The sequence below is a fragment of the Cryptomeria japonica genome, chromosome 11 (assembly GCF_030272615.1).
Source record: "Cryptomeria japonica chromosome 11, Sugi_1.0, whole genome shotgun sequence".
NCBI classification, from domain to species: Eukaryota; Viridiplantae; Streptophyta; class Pinopsida; order Cupressales; family Cupressaceae; genus Cryptomeria; species Cryptomeria japonica.
Genome location: NC_081415.1, coordinates 429,084,701 through 429,096,636, shown reverse-complemented (window position 1 = coordinate 429,096,636; position 11,936 = coordinate 429,084,701). Strand labels below are relative to the sequence as shown.

At 38.0% G+C, this 11,936-nt stretch overlaps 1 protein-coding gene across 1 annotated transcript; it reads left to right on the top strand.

Moving 5' to 3' along the window:
* Positions 1-8,569: 8,569 nt before the first annotated feature.
* LOC131073657 (serine/threonine-protein kinase-like protein ACR4) lies at positions 8,570-10,948 on the top strand. The gene has a single exon (XM_058010156.2). It carries the CDS (start codon positions 9,140-9,142, stop codon positions 10,307-10,309), a length of 1,170 nt encoding a protein of 389 aa, XP_057866139.1. The 5' UTR covers positions 8,570-9,139; the 3' UTR covers positions 10,310-10,948.
* The last annotated feature ends 988 nt before the right edge of the window (positions 10,949-11,936 follow it).

Below are 11,936 nucleotides of genomic sequence, written 5' to 3'. Positions count from 1 at the left end.
CCATTTTTTTAGACACTAAATTCTCAGTTGAACCAGAATCAACAAGCAGTCTACAAACCTTACCATGGCTCTTGCTTTTTGTCCTAAATAATGTCTTCCTTTGCAGTGGTTCATGCAGTGCTGGTGTCTTCAGCAACGTCCTCTTCATCATTATGCATACTCCTTCTGGATCCAAATCCTTTGAAGGTGAGTGGGAACTTTGTGCATCCGCCTGGATAAGGTTTGTTCTCCTATCTCCCTGTGTGCTCGACCCTGTCTTCTTCGGACATCTATTGGCGTGGTTTCCTATTTGGTTGCAATTGAAGCACCTAATAGGACCTCCATTTCTTCCACCAAATTTGCCTCTTCTATTGGATCTCCTGCCTATGTATCCACCTCTAGAACTGCTCTCACCTTGTGAGTTCTCTTGGTTTGACTCTCCTTGGGGTCTGAAGTTCTGTCCCCTTCCACTAGACATTCCTTTACCTCTGTTATTGAAGTCCTTTTTGCCTCTGCCCCTGTTGTTCTGGTTTTGCCTCCTCTTGAGCTTCTCTTCGACCTTCAGTGCCAATTGATAGCACTTTTGCACCATCTCTGGGTTGCAAAGATTCAGTTCATCGTGAATGCTTACCCTTAGGTCGTTCAGGTATATAGCTACCTTCTCAGCGTCACCTTCCACTGTCTTGGATTTTAGACATAGCCTTTGGAATTCCTCAGTATAGCTATTGACATCCATCTCTTTCTGCCTCAAGTTATGTATTTTTTTTATGAAGTTGTACTTCATAGTCTTCAGGTACATAAGCTTCTTTGATCTTGGTAACCATCACCTTCCATCAAGCAATCATTTTCTTTCCTGCCTTCGCCCTTTCTCCTTGAGTGAAGTTCCACCAAGTCAATGCTGCACCTTTCAATTTTGTCTTTGCTATCTTGACCCTCTAGTTCTCAGGGATCTCATCACATTTGAAGAAACCTTCCAATGCATCCACCCATTCCATGACTAGGTTCAGGTCCATCTTTCCACTGAACATGGGCAAGTTTGATTTGTTGTCTGAAGTCCTTCTAGCCACAGACTTGAGGGCATTCACAAGGTGTCTTTGGTCTGCAGGAATTTCCTCTTCCTCTTCTTCTCCCCTTTCTTCCACTATACCTTCTTCCCTCCTTGCAATCTCGCCTTTCAAATTTTGTAGTTCAATGCTCAATCCTTGCACCATCTTTGTAAGTTCAACATTGGTCACCTTCGAAGGGATCCTAAGGATCTCCTCCTCTCCTTCTTGGTTTTGGTCAGACATGTTCAACTACTTCTTCCCTTAGGCTTTGCCTAAGCTTTGATACCACTTGACACAGGGGATGTCAGAGGAAGAACAATCAAGCCCTAATTCCAACCTTTTGCAAGAAATCAATTCCCTTGTTCACTCTAACCTAATGAACAATGTAGTCTTACTTAGCATGCTAAGGCTAATGGCTGATAAGCCAAATTAGCAAAATGTGATACTACTTGAACCCTTCAGTTTAGGGAGTGGACAGGGTTCCCTTGTCTTATTCCAGACTTGTTCTGATCAACCAAGTTGATCCCTAACAGCTCCTAGACCCACAACACCCAAATGCAACTTGATTGTTAAACCAGACTGTTTTCCGTTTGTAGCCCTCCAAACACTATTTTTGGCAAAACAACCTCAACTTCTTCAAAGGATGAAAAGGACAAACTACAGATCGAAGTACCCTTTATTGAGTACTTGTAGACTCCAAAAGGACAGGCTCCAACTCCTCTTGTACACCTCTGAACTGTCTAGGCCAGACGAGCCTAATAGGGGTAATCAGGTCTGGTTCTGGAGCAACAACCTGCAAATGAATACACTTGACTAGATGGTCATTTGGTTTGGGTCTAAGGATGTTCCTACATACACAATCCAACCTTGGATTGGTTCAGTCCACTCCTAGAGTCTTTCTGCACTCCTACTTCCTTGATTTTGAGACCAAGCACATGTGCATGCTTTCCCTAGGGTATGGTGTGGAACCTAAGTGCTGACACTTTCCAGGCTGCAACCACCAGAATCCTAACATACATTTCTCTAACTTGAACTCCCCTAATGATCGTTGTGGTCCAATGCAGGAATCTCAAGTTAGAGCCATTGTTAGATGAAACCCTAATTTCACCTTAACCTGGTTGTCGGACTAGACCAGAAGAATTTCTGACTCAGATGTGTCCACCCAAATCCTAAGCCAACTTGTAAATAATTGGAATTACTCAACTTAAGCCCTCATGCCCGTGCCAAGTCCTACCAATGCAAATTACTAATTTTCAACACCCAAAAGATGTTCTGTGAAACCTGCAACTGTATTTTTGCTCACACGAAAAGTTCTATTACATTTGTTGAATCATCCCCTCCATGTTGGAAATGATTCACACTTTTTCAAATAGGTCTCTACCAACGTGCTCAAATGAAATTCAAACCGGTCTAGTCGTTGGGAGATCGAATTCCTTTTCGGTTACATTTTTGGGCAGTTGGCAACCTCCATCGGGTCATCGACATAGGTCGAAAACATGACCTTTGATGCCTGATGAAATGTTTTACAATCATGCGGTTCTATCGGGTCATCAGGTTAACTAAAAAATAGTGCTCCTGATGTCCGATCACAACTCTGCCAGTGGTGCACTCCTATCGGGTCTTCGGAGTAGCTAAAAAACTCTCCACCCGATGTCCGATGAAATATCCTCAAGGTGGTGTGCTTTTCCATCGTCTCTTCAGGATAACTTCAAGTGTGCTTTGCCGATGCCTGATAACATGTGAACACAAGTCCGTCTTTCCATCGGGTCATCGGGATGAATTCTAGACATTGTCTCCAATAGCCGATGCCAAAACTCCAAGTGTGTTGTCGTATCGGGTCGTCGAGGTAAGTCAAGATCCTCGACTTTCGATCCCTAATGTCGACTCCTTTTGTATGCTACTCTATCGGGTTATCGGGTGGTGCTCACAACTGCTACACCAATACCCGATGAAAACTCCTTCAGAATGTCGCCGCTCCATCAGGTTATCGGGTGGCACCCAAAATGGGTACGTCGATACCTGATGACAACTTTCCAAGAGGGCGACTCTATCGGGACAAGTTACACCGAAAATGCAACTTTTATAACTTTATGCAACATTTGGTCTATCGACCATTTATGCATTTTTCTGCACTCCAAAGGTTTCCAAATGAACCCTAAGCACACCAGACACACAAAAATGACTCTTCCTAGTCTACCATAGATCCATTGACCAAGTTTGACCAAGTGGTTTATAGGTGTACCAGCTTGACAAATGGTCTTACAAAAATGGATCTTTATTATAACAAACATGAAAAATGGAAAAGGGGCTTCATTGTTGGGGTGCTCCTGCACCAATTACATAGCATAAGACTCAAATGTCCTTGAATTATACATTTGCTTTTAATTGAAATAACCAAAAACACAAGTAAAACATGAAAATAATCCACTGAGCATGCTCGGTCCCCTAGCCTCTAGACCCCAATAGTTGTATACACGTCACCCAACCACATGGATAAAAATGATCCACTCCCTCCATGTTAGGAGATAGTGACAAAGGCCATAGATACTCACACACGCAAGACACATGAGGAGAGATATAACATTCAATCCAAACATGTAAAATAGATAACATTAAAGCATGGCAATACATGACATCCAAGAATGAGAGGTTCCATAATATCATAAGCCAATCATACATGGAAACACATAGGCATCCATAAATCAACACAAATAGGGAAGGCCTGATTATCTTATAGGTGCTACTCAAATACAAGGCTAGATGTTAGAGAGAAATCAAGGGGAGTGTCATTGCTTAGCTCGAAGGGATATCTCATGTGGAATTGAGTAGTCCTCTCCAATAGATGATGAGACTCAATCTTACTTGATCCACGCCCCAAAAATGGCCAGGTCTTCCCAAGTCACCTTTAGTCTTTACAAGAACTTAAGGCATGAGAGGGGCATCCATTATCTTGGTTCATAATTGAATATGCTTTATTAGTTATCACTTATTATTGTAACTTCCCTTGAAAGGTTATCTTGGCAGCCCCTTTGTGTTAGGATAACCGGTGGACAAATGAGAGGTGGGGGGGGTGAATTGGTTGTCAATAATTATGAAACTTTAAGCACAAAAAAACTATTATCGGAATGCATAAAACAATTATCAGAATAGCTGATATAACAATTAAGCACAGACATAAATCACAGAACAATTACCATCCATCCACAACATATAACACTGAGATTTGTACGTGGAAAACTCGGTAAAGGGAAAAACCATGGTGGGAAGCCTACCCACAGTCAGATAATACTTCTACAGTAAGTATGTGACTAAAATAAGAGGGGCCACATGCAGGAAGGCCAACAACCTAGAGTGCATTGCTCATCACAAAAGGAGCCTCACTGACTACAAAAGAAATCTAGACTATAATTCGAAAATATGAGTGAACTGCAAGAATAACATCTCCTATGCCTGAGTACAGTTCTGGTTGAGCTCAATACCGGAGGTCTTAAACCTCTTACACAAACCCAATTCGATCACCTATGATTGACCAAAACCTTTGCATATGATTACAACCTTATTCGCACACAGATAATCCCATAACCAGCACATGATCTACAAAGAGATCTTACATCATATTTATACCAACCCGGGACCTAAACAATTAGGTTGGACACCTAAAATATAATACAATAAATCCGTTACATAATCCTGCAAATCAATGATAAACCAAGTCGGCCTAAGACTGAAACAACATAATCCAATCAATAAATCCAACCGATAACGCATTAGGAGCATCAACCAACACATTACATAAACCGGTCCATAACCTAACATAATATAATAGCATTAGGTTCGGTTCTAAATGCAACACCACCGATCAATTGGAAAACGAACATGATAACCATCAACATCCTGATAACCTTCTAGAAGCTGCACCAACACCACTTATCAGATTGATCAAAATATCTTCAACAAAGCTTTGCCGGTAAAACCCTTATCGGTAACCAAAAGGCTTACTAGAACAAATGATAGCTTTCGGATCATCAAATCCCAAACCAATTGAATGTGATACACATCAAGAACACATGAATAACCAGTCCAAACCAATTCCACAAGTTGGAACATACCAGAGAAGATCTCTAGATCAACATCATAATCCAACCACTCTATCGGAACCCGATAGACAACAAAACAACTAGTGTTGACATCAATGCAACACATAATCAATTCCTCCAAATTGCCAATACTTTGTACCATGGTCCCCATTGGAAGTCACTCCTATCATTAACTCTAGTACCTACCCTAGGCTCATCGTGTTCCAATGAACATGAAATCAAAATCAAAACAACATTGCAAATTTCTCAAATTTCACTACTTTTCATCAAATAGCTAAAATTCCACAAAATGCAATCACCACATGAAATGGGATCCAAATTGATCCAAATAAAAAATTCACATGATAAATCCATCATTCCTCATTATAATCCATCAAAATATATCAAGAAATCCATTTTTTTGACTTTTTCCAAATTTTATCAAAAACCAATGAATAGTGCCAAACTCCATTAAAATAGCTCAAAAACTCATAAAATCTAAAAATCTAAGAATACCCTTTTGGTCCATTGGTGCCCAACACCCCAATTCCATCATAAAACCCACAATTCACTCATTTCAAAGAAAATTGGGCATGGTAAGAGTACAAAATGGAAATTTCACAAATTTTCTTCACAACAATTGAAATACAACTTGAAATGAAATTCTTTAAACATAATAAATGCTTCTTTTCACAAAAAAAACAAAACTCAACCATTTAAAAATAAAAAGAGAGAGAAATGAGGCACCTGCCTCAAATTTTCTCCAAATTTGAAAAATACAAATTCTCCAAGCATGCCAAACAAGAGCCTAAATCCAAGGAGAATTATAAGCTCCTTCCCATTCCTATCCCATTACAACAAATGTCATCCAAGTACAAGCAAAAATGGCTCCCCAATCCAAAATTCAAACTTCAAGCACAAAGAGAGTTTCATCCTCTCTAAAAAATTTAAAAAGTGACAAAGTGTCAAAATAAACTCACTTCCCTTATAAAACCCAATTAGCTTTATGAAATAAAATAACCAAATAATCAAATAATACTCGTAATTCCCAAATACTCAAAATTTACCCCAATTATGCAATGCATTCAAAATGAATATAAAGAAGGCACAATTTGCCTTTCAAATATTAAATTACCAAATAAAACACCAGAACTCAATTCCACATTAAATTTTATGAAAAATGCAAATTAACATAAACATTCAAGCACTCTTCACTAGTTGGTCACTTAGGGGATTAGGGTTCTTCCTAGCATTATCAATCATGGTTTTGGGGGTATAACAATAATAATAACACGATAAATCATACTCAACATAGTATGTTGGGTATGGCATAGTGGGGATTGGCCCATGCGACATCTCCTCACAATAACTGTCGAGGTACGCTCAAACCTATGTAGCTAGGTGAAGTCAATATGCTATACTTGCAACCACTCAAAATACATCAAGGGTACTTATGCATATATATAATAACCGGCACACATATAACTTTCTCGAATGAGGTCAAATATGACATATATCATTTCATTTTATTTAACTAATTTAAAACACATTATCCTTTAATTTCAACATCAAAATTAGTATCTTAAACATCATAAATTTTAATCACATGATTTCATCTCAATATGAATATTAATACCATAGTCACCTTTAATCCACATTTAACCAATATCTCAAACATCATTAAGCATACAAAATTAGGTATAACATAATGTCATGCACAACACATGGAGTATCATCACAAAGGAGCACATCAGGTTCTCACAAGGAACCATACACAATAGTATATACACACATCTCAATGTTGAACATCAACAACCAACATGTTGAGGGATCCTCATCTCGAATATGTGGGTGGTCCATACACATCACATGTTATGAAAGCATCATAAACACACAAAAGTAACATATAAAGTAACCACTCAGGAGCAAAACACACTCACAACCCATGCATCCCTAGGTACATAGTTGAAACATCACCAAGGTAAACACATCTCCATGCTGTAAACGGGATGGGTGTTACACTTGTTCTTTATTCTTTTACAACTCTCAAGTGCTTCTTGAATTATGTTTATTAACTCATGACTTTTACACCATGTGTTCTTGTTCTTTTTCTTTATTTTTTGTATCAATTGCCTTAATGTTTCTTTAATGATACCATAATTTTCTTGCGTTAAAAGAAAATCTCCCTTAGTTGGAGATTGTTGTGTGGGTATGCACATTGGATTATGGTTTATTATTTAAATCACCAAGGGGATATTGAATCACGATCTCTAATATTTTATCAATCGATGTCATGAATAAATGACATGATAAAAAATACAGTTGTCTCCACCACAAGTCTTGTATGTATAATTTTTGGAGCTCTTCCATCAACCCACAACATTGAAAATAATCAGATCAAAAGCTCCACATAGAAAAACAATTCTTCACCAAAATGGATAATATCCTTATTATTTGTGGAGCACTTTGATTATTGGTGGTTTTCCTCTTCAATAAGCCATAAAAGATTATTTTCCTCCTTTTTATATAAGATTCCAATTTGTTCATTAGATGTCCCCATGTTGAAATAACCCAATTGAATAACTTCTCCTTATTGGGAGAAGATGAAATATCTTTTTTTTTAATGTTACAAAAGGGTCCTTATAATCTAATTTCTTTTTGGGGTAGGTTTTTGGTATTTAGGGACAAAATAACTTGTTATAATTCTTATGTATCTACCTTCTCAAAAAAATCATGTTAGATGCACCACTTATTTCTTTTTCTCTTTATAACTGAATATTTGTTCCCCATGTTTCTTTTATTAATTATGTCACTAGTATCTTCACCATTTCCAACCACATCATTCTAAATGCCAGCTATATCTCTTTCAAAAGTAAACATATTGCATCCATCGTGTTTATAAACTTTAATGAAACATATTATATCTTCGTCTTTCATCCATTGTGTTCATAAATTTTCATGAAACATATTATATCTACATCTTACATCTGCCGTATTCATAAATTTTCATAAGACATTATATCTAAGTCTTACATCCATCCTATTCATAAAATTTTATGAGCCATATTATATCTTTTTCACCTTGAATAGATCCTAACATAAGTTCCCTTCTCCTTAAATTGCCTCTACAATATCCTACCTACTTGCTATTTACTTCTTTTTTTCACCCATTCCGTGTTTGATCCATATTCACTCATTTATGTCTTAGATCCATGATCAGTGCTTTCAACCCAAATTGTGTTCATAAATTTTTGTGAGACATATTATTTCTGCATCATCCATGATGCTCATAAATTTTCATGGGACATTATATATATGTCTTGCATCCATCGCAGTCATCAATTTTCATGAATCATATTATATTTTCCACCATAGAGAGACTCTAACCCAAATCCCCTTCTTAAAACAAACTCTACAATATCCTACTTGCTGATTTATCTTGAAGGCGAAAACTCAAAACAAAATCTCTACTTGTTTTTCACCCTTTCTGGGTTTGTTCCATTCATCGATTTAAGCCTTAGATCCAAGGTCAGCGCTTTCGGTCCAAATTGTGTTTCACGACTGGAATATAAAAGGCAATTTCAGTTCCCTTTCAAGGCAAATTTTTATAGGTACCCAGAAAGGTAGCGCGTGACACCAACTGCAACTACAATTTCCCCTACTTTATTGTTTTCTTGCGCCCAAAGCTGGAATCACCCGACTTCAAGATGACGTGCCGCAAGGAATTCATCAAGCCCCGACGACCTACCCAATTACTTTATGTAAATCTACAGATTTCAGATTCATCCTTCACAATTTCGAGATCTCAGCAAGTGACACTTAACTCCATATTCTCAAATTCAGAGAAAATTCCTTTCTTGGTGAGAATGGGTCGAGAGAAACAAAATCCCAAGCGACCTGCAATATTCATTTTCTGCACCAAATCCCCACTCAATCCAGCAGGAGGCAAGGAATCCCAGGAGTCCCAAATCGGGATGACCAGAACCATATAAACAGCTATGAATCCTTGTGTGCTTCATCTAAAAAATCTTTACAAAAATGGGCAGGTTAAGGTTAACCCAATTGGTGAAGGTAACTGCAAATCTCAATAAGAGTATGCATCACAAACAGGGCAGAAATTCAGTTCTGATCTTCGACCTAATCCTGGCATCAGTATGCATAGTACTGGCCTGTTTCACCATCTGTGTGTTCTGCATCCTCAAGCAACTCCGAATGAGGGTAGAAAAAGATGAAGAAGAGGAGAACTCCATGCACAAATGTGCACCCACCCTGGCATTTACAGAGGTAGAAAAGGCCACAGATGGATTCACCAACCGGCGTCTTCTGGGTCGAGGCCGGTATGGGTCTGTTTACAAAGCCATTTTTCCTGATGGACAGGTAATGGCCATCAAGCGAATCGACCCATCTCAGGTACTTCGATTTGCCGGCAAACCCACTGAGATCTTCAGCTTTTCGGCAGAGATCCGGGCCCTGTCTCGGGCCCACCATCCGAACATTGTGCCCCTAATTGGGTACTGTGAGGCACCTGGTGAGAGGATTCTGGCTATGCCCTTCCAGCCGGGTAAGAGCCTTCAGTACCATCTCCATGAGGGCGGAGTGCTCTTTGGGTGGTCACAGAGGGTCAAGATTTTGTATGAAACTGCTCTGGGCATTGAGTATTTGCATGAAGGCACTGCGCCCTTCATCATCCATGGCAATTTAAAGCCCTCCAATGTGCTTCTGGACTCCACCTGGTCCGCCCGGATTGTGGATTTCGGGCTTGCTTTTTTGGCTCCCCCAAATCAGATGTCTGGGACTCTGGGCTACCTGGATCCTGAGTACTATACTGATCTTAATCTGGCCAAGGCTAGTGACATGTATAGCTTTGGTGTCCTTATGCTCGAGATGCTCAGCGGTAGGCCTTGCTTTGGGGGAGATGAGAGGAAGTACATCGTGGACTGGGCTGTGCCTCTGATAATGGCTTCCAGGACTGGTGAGGTTTTGGATCCCAAATTGGGCGTGCCTCGGAATGTGGAACCATTGATCAGAATGACTCAATTGGCCTGTAGGTGTGTGAAGAGGTTGAGAAAGGACAGGCCCACCATACTGGAGGTCGTTGTGGTGCTCAACAAGATCGAAATGGATATGGCGGCTGAAATGGACTCTCCTAACAGATTTTCTTCTGCATACAAAATGTCACCTTCTCGTCTTCTAGTCTATTTTGCTTAGCAGATTTTCTGAGTGTTTTGGGAACTGCTCTGAGATGTTTATGTTTTGTATGTATGGGGCAGTTGAATCTCAGAAGCATTTTGGTTTAGTGTGCGAAGCTTGTCATGATTCTTGAGTCAGGGTGTGCAGGTGCAGACGGTTTAGTGACTCTTTCGCTACAAGATTTGTTCAAAGAAGGTTAGGAGAGCAAGGGAGTTCATTGCCAAACTTATTGGCAGTTGTTTAACAAATTTGAAAATTAGAATGATGGATTCTGTTGTCTGTTAAATAGATTTGTTCAAAGAGGATGTTGGGAGAGCGAAAGTTCATTGTGAAGCTTGTTACCAGTTATTCAACAAATTTGAAAATTAGAATGATGGAATCTGATGTCCAATAAACAGATTTGTTCAAAGACGATAAGGTTAGGAGAACAAGGGAGCTCATGGTCAAGTTCCTTAGCAGTCATACAACAAATCTGAAAATAAGAATGTTGGGTCTCTTGTTTGGTAAACAGATTTGTTCAAAGAGATAAGATTAGGTGAACAATGGAGCTTCTTAGCAGTCATTCAACAAATCTGAAAACTAGAGTGACAATCCGTTGTTCAATAAACTATCTTTGATTTCGTGAATATTAAAATCCTTCAAAAATTCTTCTTTCTACTATATTTTCATGTAAAATTTATATATTTGCTATTGGCATCTCTTATTCAGTGAGATTCAAGGATTTTTAGTTTTTTCAGTTATGAGCTTATTGTCAAATCTTCTTGACAGTTGTTCAACAAATCTGAAAAATTATGAGGGGATCTATTGTCTCATGGTTTATATTTAATCTGGTAAAAGTATTTGTAAAAAGTAATAACGTTAGGAGAACAAGGGAGCTCATTATCAAGCTCCTTGAGAGTTGTTCAATAAATTTGAAAACTAGAATGATGGGATCTATCATCACATAGACTATCACGAACATTAAAATTTTTCTATTGTATTCTATTTTAATATAAAAAATTTATATATTATTCACACCTCTTACAAACCAACAAAATTTATTTGTAAAAAATTATGATATTTTAGAAAGTTTAAAAAAAAATTAATGTGTATAAAAGGAAATTTTATCTTTTAGACTTTTGACTATGGGCTTGTGTTCCGGTGTGCTCATATAGATATTTTTTAAAAGAGTAATAAAAGATGATGGTAAAATAATGTAGCTGATGGAAATGAAACCACTATTAAAAATTAAAACATGTGGTGATTTGGAAACTTCTAAGTAGCCATAGAACGGCCATCAAGAAAAGCTGAGTTAACAAAAAGTAGTGGTTTTGAAACATAGGCTAGAAACCAAAGAATAATTCTTTGCATTTAATCTTTTTAGGGAATTAAAGATGCTTGGCATTTGCTAATTTATTATTATTATTATTTTATTTTGGATTTTCATAATAAATTTTAGAGCATGTTTTCGTAGATATTTGTGAGGTTAGACATCATTTATTTTACAATCTTTATTTTATAATTGTGTATTTGTTTTGGTATTTATTTGTATAATATGTTTTAGGATTTATTTTGTAGATTTTTAAGTTTAAAGTTATCACTTATATGTTTTTATGTTACTTTAGATCTATTTTCATGTCTAGAATCATTTCTAAAAGTCTCGAGT

Excerpts from the sequence above, each read along its gene's own strand:
- LOC131073657 (XM_058010156.2), top strand. The coding sequence starts at position 9,140 with ATGGGCAGGTTAAGGTTAACCCAATTGGTGAAGGTAACTGCAAATCTC.